At 42.2% G+C, this 18,093-nt stretch overlaps 1 protein-coding gene across 4 annotated transcripts in view; it reads left to right on the forward strand.

Moving 5' to 3' along the window:
- Nucleotides 1-9,862, forward strand: part of znf385b (zinc finger protein 385B) — a 75,914-nt gene extending 66,052 nt beyond the window's left edge. For all 4 annotated transcript variants that reach the window (XM_028991053.1, XM_028991052.1, XM_028991054.1 and 1 more), the window contains 5 exons: nt 3,444-3,627; nt 7,100-7,447; nt 7,622-7,803; nt 7,884-7,985; nt 8,368-9,862. In XM_028991053.1, the coding sequence (XP_028846886.1) occupies nt 3,444-3,627; nt 7,100-7,447; nt 7,622-7,803; nt 7,884-7,985; nt 8,368-8,580 (1,029 nt within the window). In that variant the 3' untranslated portion in view covers nt 8,581-9,862. The remainder of the gene's footprint in view (nt 1-3,443; nt 3,628-7,099; nt 7,448-7,621; nt 7,804-7,883; nt 7,986-8,367) is intronic.
- Nucleotides 9,863-18,093: the final 8,231 nt, after the last annotated feature.

Consider the following 18,093-nt stretch of genomic DNA (forward strand, 5'->3'; position numbering starts at 1 on the left):
GTCTTAAAAAAGAAGTAAAAACATTTAAAGACAGTGTGAAAGACCGCGTTAAAACCGCTTCTGCTGTACTTTTCTTTTTTTTTTTTTTTTAAAGGCCAACACAGTTGTGGAAAATGCACATGGCCTCCAAAACGCATAAAACTGTACAGTATTGTGCCATTTTGCAACAGTATGTCCTGGGGGGGTGTACTGCATTACTTTAAAGCATTACCAATGTATATAATGATTGGACTGGTAATTGCATCAGAAGGTCAGATGAGGGCCTGAGAACTAAAAAAAAAAAAAAGAATAAAAAACACAGATGAGTTTAATTGCAGCATATGTTAATTAGTCTCAAAAGAAGAGGGCAGGTTTCAGAAAGCAGAGGCTTTCTTGGCTGGAGCGCGCTGGCCCCGGAAAATGAGAAGCGAAAGCTGGGCTAATAGGTCTGACAGCTGGCGTGAATACACGGAACATTCATGTAGCATAATTGGCTGATTCATCCCGCGGAGAGGCGGTGATTCAGCCCGGGCCGCGGAGCCTGTCGCGCACACGCCAACCGCTGTGAAGCAAGGACAGACCCCGTGCCGCCGCCCAACCTGTTTGTTTGCGCGGTTAACGAAGCAGACAGAAGAGGGAAAGTCAGAAGAGTCGGTGAAACTTTGGTAGAAATTTCCAAAACTGCTGGAGATCTGAGGACAAGTTGTAATGCAGTCTTTGTCTACCGAGTGGGAAAAATGGGTTGGGATGTGACTCTGGGTTTTTTTTTGTTTTTTTTTCCAGTTTACCCAGAGTGCTTATCTTCTCTTTGACAGGCCTGTTTGCTTGGCAGGAACAGGAGCAGCAGGGAATCATAGGGCACAGTTTGAAAAGAACTACGCACGTAGTGCCACTATTAAAATATTGACCAAAGTCTTCAGGGTAACGTGCTTTTCATTTGCAAAGAGAAACACTTCTTTTGTTGTTAAGCTCAGTATACACTACACAATTTTGGGTCCCAGGCAAGAGACGACAATCGCGAAACAATTGTGCCGACATCTTTGGTTGGTATCCATGTGTGTTCTGCTACGACGTTATTATGCAATGATGAGATATTTATCAATCTGCCATTGGATGCACAACCCAAATCACTTGTTTAGTTTGGTAACATTTAGCTATGTTACGAATTACATTTTGTGCTTCCAAGCTACAGACCACATACCTTTCTGCGTGTTGTTACTGTCCCATTCCTGCTGCGATTATTAGATCCACATTGCAGAGTGTGATTTGTAATTATCCTACTAGATTCCTGAATTCGAACAGTGTTTTGAAGGGCGTATGCCGTGTCTTTGAGCGTACTTACACTTGCTGCTCTCATTGCAAATTTGTACAAGCGGTCTATTAATAAAGTGCGTCACCTACACATTCCCTGCTCTATTTATAAATGTGACAGTAGCCGAAATGTAATTTGGCAGACCATAGAATTAAATAACACAAGGGCTTATTTATTAAAAGAAATTGCACCCTCTTCATAGACTATATCTCTGCACTCAATTTGTACACGTCAGGTTCAATCAAATCAGGTCAGGTACATTGGCACAGCGCTGCAGATTTGTAAATGAGTCAGGCTCATTTTCACTGTTTTATTTTATTTATGTCATGCCATGTGAATGAGTGACCTCATCTGCTGTTCTGATGGATGTCGGACACTGTCACTTCTCTATCTTGCTCCGCGTTTCTCAGCCCACGTCTGTCCCATTGTTTCATATTTCCCAAACTGCGCAGTTCGTGGTTCTCGTTCACTTTCTCCTGGGCACACACACACAGGATTTTTTTTTTTTTTTAACTTTTGGACAAGTCTGTGTGAAGTGGTCTATCTGGCACCTTTCAGTGCTGTGTTCTTAATCTGCACTTAATGTCATGGCTCCAGAAGCATGCTTTGTTGTAGAATTTCCGTTGTTTTTGATGTGATATGTATTAACTGTTGAAGTTAATATGTTTCTTTCAATAGGGGCACTGTTCTCTTAATGCAATTGGCATTGCCATAATTTAAAATCTTTTTAAATGTTTTAAAAGTCTTTAATCTTCCATAACAAATACAAAGAGATGAGCTACTAAAACCTGTGCAATGGGCTAAACCTGATTCATATCTATTTAAGGAAAATCTTTGGTATTAACAATAAGAAGGATGATTTTGAAGAACAACACAGGGCCCTGTTTTCAAACTGCCATTAACTGTGGCTTCAAAGCATGGGGTTTGTTCACTAGTGTAAGGTTAAAGGTATCCTCAGGATGAACATAAATAGAAAAAACAAGAAATAACTGTTTGGTAGTATCTCTATTTTAAAGAATATAACCTAACCACCCAGAACATAGATTTTAAAGATATATATTATAAACGGAGATTAAAATTAGAGGAGCCTGATTCATAATATAAAAATCCATGCATGTCTATATATCACATGTGCAAACATCCTTAAACATCACGTTTCCTTCTTGTTTAATCTCATTATGTATATAAATCTTTCGGCCTTACAATAGTGAACAAGTCCAAGTTGCAATTCAAAAGCAGCCTTAGAAGAGCAATTTTGTCACTGATGTTTCCTATGATGCACTTGTCAGAGCAGTACATGAGATTCTGAGTGTACAGTTGCTGCATTAGACCCATGTCAGCCATGAGTTATTGGTCTAGAGTTGGGTGGAAAGGATAATCCTTGAGTGTCTCCTCAGGGTCTCATTGAAAATGTCAAAGCACCATCCAGACATGAATGGCTTCTTCTGGATGGGTCCGCACAAGTGAGTTGCCCAGTATCAGGTGTTTTTTTTTTTTTTTGTTTTTTTTTACGACAGCCAGCAGTCATGATCTTTAATATCTGCTGTGTCATGATACGGGATTATGAAAATACTCCTTTTAAACTCCAGAAGTGTCCAAACACTGCTGAGAATCTGCATTTAGTGAGAAGATCTATTTCCAGGTCCTTTGGTACGTGCTCGCTTTGATCAGGAAAATAAATAAATAAATAGAAGCGGACACTCTAATTCCTACCAGTCAGAAATGAGAAGTAAAAAAATTGTCTAATCCAGCAGGAGAATTGAAGCAGTGTTGGGGGGGGCATTCCTCCCAAAAAAATCCATGCTTAAAATGAACCCAGTCAGCTCCTAATTGCTCACAGAGAAACCACATTCCTTTGCCCCTTAATTTATTTTCTTATTAGTATCGATAATCCGTCCCACTTAAAGTCCTCTGGGTTTTTTTTTTTTTTTTTTTATCGTCAGGAAAATTCTTGCATGTTATTCACAGAAACAATTTCACCTACAAAATATAAAATTCAGCTTCGATTTGCCCTGATTAGAGCAGTGCCTGCTACTGAAAGTCTTTTTTTTTTTTTTTTTTTTTTTCTCTCTCTGTGTGATTGTGGTCCATGATGTGAGATTCAGTGTTAGAAATGAGCCTGATTGCATGGTTCATTTGTTCTCCTTTGTAGAGCCAAGCCGAGGCGCACTACAAAGGCAGTAAACATGCCAAGAAGCTCAAAGCACAGGAGTCCACGAAAAATAAGCAGAAAAGTGCTGCTACCCAGGACAGCGCAAAGGCAATCACCTCCTCCTCCTCCTCCTCCTCCGCCTCCACCTCCACCGCTGTCACTGCCAGCAGCTCTGACCAACCAGGTTAATGGCTTCTTTTTTGTTCTCGTTCTCCTCTTCTTCACATGCTGGTCCTGTGAGTGATCTTGCATGCCACAGTTCACGTTGCTTCCCGGCGCTCCGTTCATTCGCTACATGTCACCTGTCTAAGTGCTGTCTGTGTGTGTGTCTGTGTGTGTGTGTGTGTGTGTGTGTGTTGGCGCGAGTGCCTGCCCAGTCTACTCCAATGAGCATCACCTCTCGACAGCCAGGCAGGGCTCGTTATTAGTGTCCAGCGCATTACTGTGACGTTGTTGTGTTTGTGTGTGTGTGTGTGTGTGTGTGAGTGAGACTGAGAACATGCGTGAGTGAAGGTAAGTGAGTGCCATTTGATTCTGGGTAACTCTGCCTCCGGCAGCCACCACAACCACGGTGTCCTCATGGAAGGAACAGGTCACTTTCCATCAAGTCACCACCGCTTGCCGTGAACAAAACATGAACGAAAAAAGTAAATCTACGATACACTGCTCTTATTTCAAGAAAACATTGGACACAAACGTAATTGACGGGTTCTGCAGTGCAACATAACACTGTGATTGTATGAATGTAAAAGTTTATGTACAAGGTTAATAAAAATGACCACTCACTACATCCTCTTCAGCGTTTTGTGGAAATATCTTGTGTTCATACCCCCCAGTAACCTATTTACCACCCCATATGCCTTAAACACCCATCTGCTCAATGACCAACATCTTGAAAGCCGGTCAGATACGTTTGTTTCCTGAATGTTTTCTTTTAATTAGATTTGTTGTTTGGATGAAAGAAATTTCATACATAATGTTGGCCTGAAGTGTGCATTTGCGCTGTGAGAATCCCTTATCAAATGTAATTTAAAATCATTTGAAATATTACCAGCCCTGGGCTTACAGCAAATACATATGACTGCTGGTGCAAAAAGGGAATTTGCCATGGTAAGACGTCATAAAGAGAGCCTGGATGTTATAAACTTTAGGGACATTTTCCATACTTGTCCATTAATCTGGTCCATTAAATCTCCCACTGTGAATGGCTTCAATTTATCAGCATGTCCATGAAGGTCCATCTCTTTAACCCCTTCATCATAGATCAGCTACAGAGCCCCATTTAATTCTCTCCCTCGATGACCAGAGACTTTTTTTTCCTGACACATTTTGGCACGCTGCGCGTATCAGTATCAAGCAGAGGCCTTCCTCATTTGTATTCAGCGTCTTTTCTCAAATCACCCCAAATGAATGTCAGCCTGATTCACAGATGGCTTATGGGACCTCGCTGTGACGGTGCCATATTATTGCACACTCGCTTTAGACTCTCTGTCTGTCAAAAGGGGCTGTGATGGGTTGCTAAACAAAAAAGAAAGAAAGAAGCCAGAGAAATGAAGTCAGATTTAGTTTAGACAGAGAGGAACTTGCGGGACTAAGTCGTTAAAATAGCCAGATTTGGCGGTTTATGTAAGAGCCCCCACCACTTTTATGTAACATTTAAAAAAAATGTTGCACACTGGATTATGAGCGTAAAAAAGCTTCTGTCTGTGGATTCACGGCAACATCTCGTCTGTTGCGGCGCTGCAGGATATTTATCGGGGTTGCCTGGACACGGCACCAGAGAACGGTGGTGACGGTTCATTAATTGGATTTTAAATTATCGCAAATAATGCGACGGTGTACGGGAAACGCCCCTTTTTGAAATCTCTGCTTGCAGCTGAACAATATTCATGCATTTGTTTGATTATTTCTAGTTCTGTTTGGTGTAATTCTGACCCCTTTTTGGATGAGTGTTGGCAGAAAAGGGAAAGAACCTTCGGAAATCAGCATAATAAAAAAGTAAAAAAAATAAAAACAGATGTTCTGAACAATACATCCCGTGCTATTACACAAGCAAAACTACATCATTTATCAAGTCTTTAAGCCGGGAGGTAATTCAGCGTGTTGTCAGTGGGTGTAATGTCACTGCCATAGGGGGACATTAGCGCATGATAGGCTGAATGCTCATAAAACGCTGCAGAAAATGCCCTCAGTGGGGCACTGGACAATGGGGTGGTGGGCAGGAAGTGTGAAATGGGAGGGGCTAGTGATGGCCAGTGTGACATGCTCAACTGTGACAAGGACAAGATTAGACAGAGGGTATGTTTGAATTAAGCAGCTGTCTGGAGGTGACTGTAAAAAACAATTAAGCTGCTGTGTAGAACTTTACAACTAGTTAATCAATCTATAAGTGCAGCACAATTAATCAATTTTAAATATAGTTACTTTACATTCATGCCAAGCCCATTCTGCACCTTAAGTCAGCTTCAAATAATTCAGTCCCTTACATGCTATGAAGAGAAGTTCTGAGAAGAAGGCTTTTAGGGGCTGAAGGAGGCTGGCGGTGGTGGCTTATAGATTTATTCCTTATCCAAAGCAACTCACAATCAGTATTTACAGGGACAGCCCCCCTGGAGACAGTCAGGGTTAAGTGTCTTGCTCAGTAACACAATAGTAGTAAGTGGGGTTTGACTTTGTAGTCTTCTGACTGGTTCATACTGACTGTGTTACCTGCTAGGATACTACCATATTGTACAGTGGTCACTGTACAATATCAGTCAGACTTGTTACCTCTTGGAATTGAGCTGAAGTTGAGCTTTATTGTCATTTGTGTGTTACAGTACATAATGAAACAAATAACGTTTCTCCGGAACCTGGTGCTACATTTGAACGATTAGACAAAGTTACATACTGACACAATCACTGTGACAATCACTTTATTATTATTATTATTATTATTATTATTACAAAGTGTTTGACACAGACAAACTAGGCTACATAAAGTACAAACATGGGACAAGTGCATCCTTGTGCAATGATAGACGTAGTGCATGGGGCCCTGTTCTCTAATGTGACATCAGGATTTACAGGATAAACAGATACTGTACAAACAAGAGAGCACTGCTTGTTGGTTATGTTCATCCTGGAGAGGTGGATGAGCTTTTCATGGTGTTTTTTTTTCATGAAGTTCAAAATGGGATTAGCTCATGGTCATATTTGACAGCACACACACTTCTTCCTCATTACTGACAATTTAAACCCCCTCCTGTTGGTATGCCAGGTGCGCAAAGTAGTGCAAGCATTGATGCCAGATCAAAAGGTGTTTAACTGCCATGACTTAACATACTTAAATGAGAGTTGGTTTCCTCACTACCTGTTTTTCTCAAAATATCAAATGCAACACCATGCAAAATCTGGCAACACTGAGCGCACGGTCCTGTCTCCTCCCTTCCTCCTGCGTTCCCTTTTGTTTCTTTGTTTGTAACGCCACTTGTTCACGGCACCATCAGCAGAAATCAGCAGAAATCTCTGGTATAATCATCTCAGAACCTTGTCTACTGTAAAAACAAACATGCAAATTGAATGTCAGAAGTTTTATTCTAGAATCCTGCTACATCATTTTCCATAATGTATATTTCAACAACTTCACCTGACTGTTCTTCCTCTCTCATTTTCAGATAAAGTCATGGAATCTTCTTGCACACAAAATTCCCCCGTCTCTACTAGAGTGTTTGTTCCCACCACGACTTTGACGGCAACCGTCACAGCACCAGCGACGCAGCACAAACTGAGCAAAGCGGCGCGGGAGCCGACAAACACCAGCCCCCCGTCTGACCCACCCGCCCCGAGGATCGCGACCAAGACAGCACCCACTTCCACTTCCACCCCCGCCCCTGCCCCCGCCCCCACGGCCACAGCCGAGCCCAGCCCTGAGTCAGAGGAGGAGAAGGCCAAAAAGCTCCTCTACTGCTCACTGTGCAAAGTGGCTGTCAACTCCCTCTCACAGCTGGAAGCACACAACACAGGTGTGCCAGCATCTGTCTCCACGCCATCTTACCATCCCTGAGGCTCGCTCGCCCCTCTCTTACCACAGATTTCATCAAAAACAAATAGCACACAAGTGTGTCCCAACATATTACAACATATTAATATTTCTGTATTTATCAGGTTTTTTTCCTTTCTTTTCGTTTTCTGCAAAGGTTCTAAGCACAAAACGATGCTTGAGGCACGAAGTGGCGCCGGGCCCATTAAAGCCTATCCCAGACCCGGATCTAAGCTAAAGGTACAAGCCACGGTGCTCAAAGGCTCAGGCCTGCAGAACAAGACGTTCCACTGCGAGATCTGCGACGTTCACGTGAATTCGGAGATCCAGCTGAAACAGGTACTGCGCATTCCAAAGTGCTCAAATTCCACTCAGGCTGGCCAGAATACATAACGACACGTTACGTTGCCATTCGTCAGCACATTTCCAGCCGGAGACACAAGGACAGGGTGGCCGGGAAGCCCATGAAACCAAAATACAGCCCGTACAACAAGCAGCAGCGCAGCTCCAGCGCCCTGGCGGTAATGCATTATTTATGTTCTCCATAATCAAGCCTTCTCACCAAAGCCTTCCTCCGATTTCAGGGATTAGCGCTGCAACAGTGCGAGTGCGTCACTAGCTAACGGCAGCTAAAAATGGGCTTTTCAGATGTTAATGCTCTCTCATGTCTTCATGCATGTGTTATGGCCTTACTGCTTGTGGATGCGTTACTCTTTGTGGAACTCAAGAACCGCAAAGAACATTTTTGCTTGTGCTCTCCATAAAAATCCGTATTTTTGAATGAGCATTTGAGTGGTTTTGTGTGTGTGTGTGACACCCATAGGGTATTTGTTGACAAATTAAGTTTCCTGTCACCACCTTGCTTCTCATTCTCCGTCTGACCGTCTGTGTGTTCCCCCGCAGGCCAAGCTGGCTCTCCAAAAAGATCTGGTGAAGCCCATCTCCCCGGCTTTCATCTCCAGCCACTTCTCCCCGACAACAGTGCCCTCCATCTCCCTTCATCCACGGCCCAACACCTCCATCTTTCAGACTGCCACCCTGCCCCCGTCCTTCCTGCGGGCAGCTCCAGGGCCCATCCGGCCGAGTACGGGGTCCATCCTCTTTGCACCGTATTGATGCTCTGTGTCAGTGTGTGTCACTGAAAACGCCAGTAGCAATACAGAGGTGAAGCTGGCAGAAAGCAGAGACGCTGTCCCTCTGTCCCCCTCCCCCCTTTTTTTGTGAAGTGCGCAGACGTCTCCAACGAGCTGCGGGCGAGGCGCTCGGCCTACAGGACGCCGATCGCTGGAACAGTGGTGTATTTATTGGACCTGTTTGTCCCTGGCTGCACCGAACGGCCGAGGGCTTTAACAAAAAAGAAATAAATAAAAAAGCACCAACCTGCTTCCTGAATGACTTGAATTATCATGGTCTTCCTTTTCAACTTGACAGATGTGAACATGTCAACGATCGAACCCACCTTAGGACAGTGCACAATATCAGTGGCTTGTTGTTGTCAGGGAGTGTGTATTACAGTTTTTTGGCAGTTCTATGTGCCGTCTTGTATTGTGTTGTCAGTCAATAGTAGATAAATACAAATCACATCTGTTTCGCTGTCTGGAATCATTCTTTTCATCAGATCAGACTAACAGAGATCATAGCCATAGTAGATCAACAATTCGTCTATATGGAATTCATATTATAACTCTCGTTAGCACACAATTGTGTTTTTTTTTTGTTTTTTTTTTCTTAAAGACAAAAGGAGCTAACCTGTTATTTGTCCTTCAACAGTTGGCCTTTCATCTTTTTCTTTTATATCCCTCATTTGTAATGATGCTGCATCACGTTGCAGCACTTTGAGGCAATAATGTACAGAGCATTGAGTATTCTCCATAGTCTATTTAATGTTTACCTTACGCATCGCAATACTAGATGTATTTTATGGAAGGGAGGGGGGTGCTAAGATTAATATTTACATTTAATTAATATTTTTAGATCAGAATTCTACATCCACAGAGAGATTAAGAGAGATTTCTCTTTAGTGCATAGGATATATATGTATGAGTCTGTACAGTGTTTTTTTTCCCCAAGAAAATAATATATTTAAATAATTTCTTTACATATTATTCTGCACATTTGCATTTTATTTGCATTAAAAAGCCCATCTTTGATTTAGAAAAAAGATGCTTTTTGAAAGGATAGTTTATAGGGTATAGGGTAGACCTGCTGAAGTTTGATCAAGAGCATGCTAAATAAAAGAAATAATTTCATATTGTGTATCATGTGAAATGTACAGTATTTATTTTCTGAAACATTTTTATGATGCAATTGGTACAGATATTTTCCCTCATTCTGCTTAATTTATGGTGGTTTATTGTATGTTAAACCGTGTGTTCCTTTTATTAAATCTCCAACTCTGTGTTGTTCTACGGGAATTATTTGCTCGTACTGTTAATTGGAGCAGATGTCTCAAGTATATCTGACAGAAAGCATGATCAATAACACTATAAAATATCCCAGCTGGTGAGTCATGCACCAAAAATAAACTGCTGCAGTCTATGGACTATTTTGCGCACGGTGGCAGAATGTGTTTGAGCTAAAATAAAACTAGTAATTGCCGCAGTATCAGGCATTTGCCACTAACATTACTGGAAATTGTGTGTCGGAATTCACCCCCGAGGAAAGGTCCTATCCACCCACACCAAGCTTCTTGGATGCCTCTCTATAGAAAATATACACTTCCAGTAAATGAAAACAGAAATGAGCACATGCATTATTAAAAAGTTACGCAACACGCTGTGCTGGTGCATGATTAGACGTTGAGTGCAAAGGTCATTCGGTGCAGCCCACAAACTCTGCACCTTTTCATCGCGCAGCGCCGCTGAGGATTATTTACATGTTAAGTGCAAAATCTGATTGCAGGTCGTGCCTATTTGAACAAAATGTTTGCAAATTGATTGCCACTCGGTGCAGACTAAAATATGGGTAATTAGCCATCATAGAACTCATGATGTGGCCTGCCAGATGATTAGCAGTCGTTCTGAACATTACCATAATGGCAAAGGATAACTGTGAATGCATCGCTGTCTGTCTTGTCTTCTTTAAAAAATGAAAAGGCTTCCCCGTCCGTCTCGGCTGTAATGCGAGGTGTGTTCATATCAAGGACGTTTCTGGCATGCTATTTAACGTATCATCCTAACTGGCAGATGTCCACTTTTCATGCGGTGGGAATTGGACGAGCCGACTCTGTACCCGGTGCAGCTCGGAGGAAATAAATGGGGGGAAAAGGCAGGGGAGGGGGTGAAATTTGAAAAATAGCAGTGAAGTAAACACAGAAGGCTGAGGTCTGGAACACAGAAAGGTTACAAAACCAAATTATCTCTCCTCAGAACGTTTCGCTGTCAGCCTGCCTCTGGCTTGGTGTGAGTGCTGAACGGCAGAGCAAAGTAACAAGGCTGGAAAAACAAAACTTTGTGACACTCGGTACATTTTCAACCCTAAAAAAACACTCCTTAAGGAACGATGTGTTATGTTCAACATTTTAGAGATTAAGAACTTACTTTGCTTTGACACTTCTCTGCTAATTATGCTCATCAGGCAGACTTTCTTGGGAATTTACGGGATTTTCCTCTCGTGGAACATCATATGCTTCTGATGCAGTTAGGTTAGTCTGTTCTATTCATATAGCAATCCTCAGTAGACCCGTTCACAAGAGTGCAGCACAGATGTTTAAATGTGCAAGTGAATAATCTAGACATTGCTGAGGGACCGCGGGCCTACAGTGTTTCAATCGAGAGCTGACAAGACGAACCCTCCGAGGGACACTAGAGATCCGTGAATTTGCCAGACGAGCGATGAGATTAATGCGTCTGCTCATTAACCTGCGCATATTGTTGCTTCCCACACTCCCAGTGTAAATAAGGCTCACAGCATTGGAACAATTTCAAATTATCTAACCAGGACATTGATTCTTAGAGTGGTTCTAGTTTTGTGGTGAGTGTCAGACAGAATGACACACATGTAGAATATTTCAAAGCCTGCCTCACCATCGCTGTCCCTGTGATCACGTGGCGACTGAATAATGCAGTGGCAATTAAAATGATGCTTTTGCAATCACTGGGAAAAAAATGCATTGAATTTATCAGGAGTCCATTTTGTACTTTCAGCCACGTTCATCCTCTAAGAGTTAGAGCGGCTTTCAACACTTCGCACTTTAGACATAGCCATCAGACGTCAAGAAGTGTGAAAAATGTCTCAAATGGTGCGTTCTCTGGCCAAAAGCAGACCACAGCATTTGGCAAACAGACAGTTCTCATTGTCACATTTTTCCCATTATGTCAGTGCTTAGTTCTAAAACTAAAAATTATAACACTGGGACCTTTTTCATATTCATCAAACAAATAAACTGGATGATGTAGTGTAATGTTTGCTTTTCATACTGACAGTTATGCATATTGCAAATGCCATGGAATAAAAAAAGATTTTTTGTAGAGTAGCTGACCATCATGATAGCACCTCCATCCTTCCTAGTTAAATCAGTAGAAATGACAGAGAGCCCCCAGGCTTGTGAAAGGGACAAACAAGTCAAATGATGAGATGACAACTCAAATACGGCCATGCTCACATTTCCGTGGGGTACAACCAGGGCTCTAGATGTAGGCTCAGATGTGGGGTGGTTCTTTCCCAGGAGTAGCTGAGAAAATAAAGAATAGGGAACTTTGTACGGTTGTAGGCCGGACCGGGAGAATGTAGTAACAGAAAGAAAAGTGGACCGAGAATCAAACCCTGTGGCACTCAAACTGTGATCAAATTGAATTGAAATCGATCATATTGATGAAATGAACCTATGAAACCCCCCAAACCCCCTCAAGTGTGTTGCTCATGGACACAGTGGTAGTAAGTGGGGTTTGAACCTGTGACTTTGTGGTCTTCTGGTTCATTGGCAAGTGTATTACCTACAGTCCTACATTCCATAAGCTTCCGTCATGAAAAAAGGAATAGTAAAACCAATGGCAGCATGAGTGGGAGTAATGTTAAAGCATATCCACAACACACAAAAAAAAAAACAATATTACTCATCTTTACTTTACTTTATTTTGCAGACGCTTTTATCCAAAGCGACTTACAAGAGCGACTCATCTCACCTGCAACAACCCGCTTCCAGCACCTCCAACAGTTCCAGAGCTTCCTTTAGCTAATCCCAGTACACCTCCGCTCACAGCCTCATGTGCCCCGGCAAGCAAACAGCCCACACAACTTGAGAGCTGTTCTCAATATAGACTTTCGATTTGTCCCCCCAAAAAAAGGATACACTGCCGAACCATGAGCTCAGAGTGTCACTTGCTCTTGAAAGGGAATAAACAGTAACTTGTTATCGCAGCAAAAGCCTAATACTTCTGACGTGGGATTTTCTTCTGTTACGATCTTTACTTTCTCTCCTGCTGCTCTTCTTGTCATCATTTTGAGGTTCTGAGTAAGGATTTGGTTAGATATTCAGATACGAGCGCAGCCTAATTATGCATAAGATGTAAGGCGTATGCCGTTGCCCTCAACCTACTTACAGCCACTGTGGCATTTCATCTGTATTCATGGAGGTTTTTTTTGTGTGTGCTGCGGTATGTCATGTAACTTACTCCTCCAAATGTCATTTGGCCAAAAAAAAAAAACACAGGTCTAGAGCAACATGACCTTTTTGTCACCATGTTGTGACACTGATACAGTCATTGAATGCAGGGGTGAATGCAACATTTTTATGAATCTAGCATAGAACATCCCCAAGGATGACAAAACGAGCTCTGTAATTCACCGCGGACTGGAAATAACAACATTTAATAAATCAATTTGCAGGCCCACTCCACTGTGTAAGCCATTCCAGAACAGACAAATGATCCCACACGTGGGCTATTAATAGCGTTTGTCTGAGCTCGGGCAATCGGCCTGGTTGGGCTGCCAGCGGAACAGCACCCTCTGATGTTGACAGCATGATAACTGGGCTGGTTCTGGCGTCCTGTTCTGATGCCTCTGCTCTGGCGGGCTCCACTTATGACAGTCGTTGCCCGCTGCTGCGTCTCCTTGCTGCTTTAATGGTGATTGATGTGTCCAATTTAAATGTGTGTTAAGATAACAGCTAATCGTCTGTGCTCTTAGTGCTCCTGGGGCACAATTGTCAATTTGATTTAACACTCTAATAAAGAAATGGAAGTGTAGTATTTTTTTGTGTGAAGCTGAAAATTTGTCCCATATTGCAATTATGTGCTCATTCCATAATGCAGTTATTTGCAATTAATTAATTTTCATTTAAATAAAAAAAAATAAAATAGCATGATATTTGCATTTTCTTCGCTATATGTGTATATGTAGATTTTTTTCTATTACAGCAGCCCAAATTGAAAACACCTATATCTAAATTCAACTCTGTGACATCATCAGGCTATTGTACATCAAAGGACGGTTTACCTAATCTGAGGAGGCATGAAGGACGTCCAGGAGGAAAAGGCCGGGGCGACATGTCCCCTTTCTCCTTTTGATGTGCAGCCGCGGAGTGAATGGTTCAGAGGGCCAGAAATTTCTCTTGGACGCAGTGAATTTGGCATTCAGCGCGTCTACCTCTCTGTGCCGCGCGGGGCACATTGACGCGTGCCAGTCTTCAGTTGTCAAACTGTCTCTGGGGGTGACAGCCAATAATTACACATCCACACAATTACAGCACACCGCCACCCAAACAATGATCAGAAGGAGCCTCATCTCGGCATCTGCTCATTACCCCGGCAGGCCCGGCGCGCGAAGCAGACCTTGGTGAAGAGCCATTCACAGACGCAAGCGCCGGGGATTACGCCGGGCGGCACCTGTGCCAAAATGAGTTTTGGCCATTAATTAATTACCTTTTCAAAATGTCTGCAAAACTGTGTGCGTTTTGCACCCCCTAATGAACTTGTAATTCTAGCCTGTTGACTTGTGTCACGCCTGCTCATTGTGGCACGAACGGTCATTTAAATCTAAATTACCCGCCATTTATTGGTCTGAACGTGATGCGACGCTGAGAGCAGAGCTGCATGGCCCTCATTGCCATCTCCCGACTTAAAAAGAAGAGTTGTACAAACAGAGACATCTTGTGGCTAAATTTAGAAAACCTCATTACCTAAAATGCTTTGGGAGCTATCAGAGCATTACCATAGCAACTGGGTATATTAAGCGATATCTGGCCATAAAAGAAAAACGAGTCTGATATTTAGGTCTTCATAAAATATGCAGTAATAACTTTTTATAATCAACACTGAAGTGCTGCTGAAGTTTAATGCTTATGCAAAATGCTTACGCAAATATGCAAACAATGTATATGCGTAGTTTTAGAATTAAGATGTGTATGAATTGGCAAAATTATTCTTTAATACTATTTGCAGTCCACAAATCTATTCTCTAACTGGACCCAAATAACCACTCCAGCCAATTGTACTGTTGCAGAATCTTCGTCAGCCTCTGTTTCCTTGTCAACGGTAAAGAAACCTCACATCCAAACCCCCTGACGACATGTTAATGGCTGGCTCTCATTTAGTTATGTGTTGCAGTAATGGATTAATCCACTCTTCATTTTTATTATAATGAAACAGGTATGTACATCACGCACATCTTCCAGTCAACGGCGAAGTAAAGGCACAAGCACGTCAGCCACACACCGTCAAGATCTGGATTAGTTCAGACCGTTCAGGGTAGGATTCCAAAAGAAACTTTGTGCACATGGGTCTACGTTCTTTCACAGCTCTGTTGTGTGCTTCTTGAGGAATGGAACCTACAAGTACTTCTTTCTTTGACGCAGATATGTATTTTGTCAACCGATTTAAGGTTTAGGTTAACCATGGATTCCACCAGACTCAGAGCTGGAACCAGCAGTCCTTTAAGTTGCAAAGTGGGAGGGGATCCGTTGATCAAAATAGTTTCTTCCAGCACATTCAACAGATTGGATTGTGGGGGAATTTTGTATTTTGTATGCCAGGTTAGGAAGTACAGTTCTCATGAAGCTTGCTGTCTTCCCATGATGCATCCTGATGCCTTCCTCTTCCCCAAGATAATGAAACGCAGATGTTCAGGCCAGGTCACCATCTTCCACTGTTCCATAGTACACTTCGGCTGGTTTTTATCTTGGTAAACGGGAAATAAACAACACACAATATATACACAAAATATACACAATATGCACTGGTATTGAAAAAGTAAAGTCACAATTTTAAAGTCCTGTCCATTCAACTCATGGACCTGCATTTCTATTTTCAAACACTGAGGAGGTTTAGAGATCTGTTGCTGACATTAATTATGAAATAATAATCCATGGAATTGTCCTCTCCTTTTTTTCCACTCGTGACTCAGTGTAGAGAATGCTGTTCAGAGTTGGTACGGCCTGCTAAATATTCTTATGCCTGAACAGCCAAAGCTGGGCCTGGAAAGCATTAAATGTTCCACCAAAACATCATTTTGTTCTTGGCCTTTTGGTGAATGCCTGAGGTTCTGATGCAGTTGGTAACAACTTAAAGATGGAGCAGCGTTTGCCTAAACATGGAGCGGGTGTGTCTTCGCTCAAGGTGTCACCCTGACAATAACTAAAAATGAAAAATGACAGCAAAACACATCCAGATGAACCAGCTCACCGACATGTATTAATGACAGAATTGTTGCATCACATCTTAACCCTCAAACCACTTTAATATCAATTCATACTTGCAGATAATATTAAAAGCAATTCAGACTTTAGCCCTGTTGGCGGCAGACATGACGGCTGCAGCATCTCATGAGCTGCTGATGATTTTCATGCAGCAGACAGAGAATGGTGCAATAAACAGGTCTGGCTGACATATCTGGAGGAACTGGGTGATGCCACCGAGTCCCCATCCCTAATTTTAATCTAAAACTGTCGCCGTGTACTATATTTTACTGACTTAGCCTTGCATAGTGTTACAGTCCTCACTTGCACAGCTTCTAGTGGACTAATGAAGTAATTTTAAGATTTTAGTTTTCTCTTCAATCCACATTTACTGTTTTTTCACTTTTATTAAACTCCTGTTGTTAGTGCTCTCAGAATCATAATTGGTCAAGGAATTTGGTTTTGTCCAATGGTGTCTCTTAAGCACAGTAAAATATACAGTATAGAGCAATGTAAGCAGCATAAAAAAACTACACAATGCACAACCAGGATCTTAGTGACAGTTGTGCACAATGGACGGACTATAAACAAGACAATGCAATATCAATTTAGTGCAATAAACAATGTGCAAGTATGGAATGTATGAGACTAGACCCTGTAGCGTTGTGGGCGTGGCACACAGGTGACATGGTGTGAGGGAAGGAGCTGCTTCTGTGTCCGTTAATTCAAAAAGTTCATGTCCAGGTTGTGAGGGGTCTGAGACATTTTGTCCTCTTCCTTTCCCCGTAAGATCAGCAAACACGTACCAGCACTGGAGAATATTTACAGTATCACGGCATTAATTTTACTGAAGATTCATCCCCTGCCAGCCTCCCTCTTCTTACCCTACTGCCACTCTGCTGTACAGTGTGGCCTAGTGGTTAAGTGGTTAAGGAATCGGCCCCGTAATCAGGAGGTTACCGGTTCGAATCCCGATCTGCCAAGGTGCCACTGAGGTGCCACTGAGCAAAGCACCGTCCCCACACACTGCTCCCCGGGCGCCTGTCATGGCTGCCCACAGCTTACTCAGGGTGATGGGTTAAATGCAGAGGACAAATTTCACTGTGTGCACCGTGCTGCTGTGCACGGTGCATGCTGCTGTGCATCACATGTGACAATCACTACACTAAAATCACTAAATCACTAATCACTAAGGTCTACAGCAGTATGGAAAACTTTTCAGCCATTTTTTTTACCTCTCCAGCAGTCATGTGCAATGATGGCTGGTACAATATGGCAATGCTAGTGTTTTAATTTGCAAATGATTTCTCTTGTTTATGTCTAATGTGTCACATTTTGCCAAAAAAAGGCCATGCAATGTTCTGTTCTGTTCTATTCTATTCTATTGACAGAAATATCTGCTCCTACAGAGTTGTCTAGGATCCATTTAATGATATATAAACTTTTCCGATTTAAAATGTTATATAACAATATTATAATAATAATCAGAGAAATTAGTGAAATGGGTGAGATTCGGTTTGATACTATTTCAGTTTAGAGGTCTTCATCACCTAAGCCCACGTTTCCCGGACCCCGGCTCAGAAAACATTCAAACACAGCCATGAAAACGTCTGAAACGAAGCTTTTCTTCAACAAAATAACGTACCAATGCTGTGTAAAGTTAAGAGTTTTTTAAATAACTATATTTAACAATTCAGTAAAGTGAAAATAAACGAATTTACTGGTGGTGAACAGATAGATGATTTAATTTGGAAAAACCGGCCCCAGATTCACGTGATTCTTTCCCATAATTGACCTCTGGTTCTCTGAAGTGGCAGATTAAGAACAAAAGACAAAACTGCACATCCAAAATGAAGAGAAAAAACACAAGCTGATGCATTCTGCTGGATGGAACATAAAGGAACCGGCGTGGATGCAACAAGTTTGGAATTTGTATGCAAATGCTTGGCAAGCAGCTGCTAGAGCTGCGGTTTGCATGTCATCCAGTGCGACCGGTCCAAATGCAAGTGACAGTGAAG

Source organism: Denticeps clupeoides, chromosome 9 (assembly GCF_900700375.1).
Source record: "Denticeps clupeoides chromosome 9, fDenClu1.1, whole genome shotgun sequence".
In the NCBI taxonomy this organism is placed as follows: domain Eukaryota; kingdom Metazoa; phylum Chordata; class Actinopteri; order Clupeiformes; family Denticipitidae; genus Denticeps; species Denticeps clupeoides.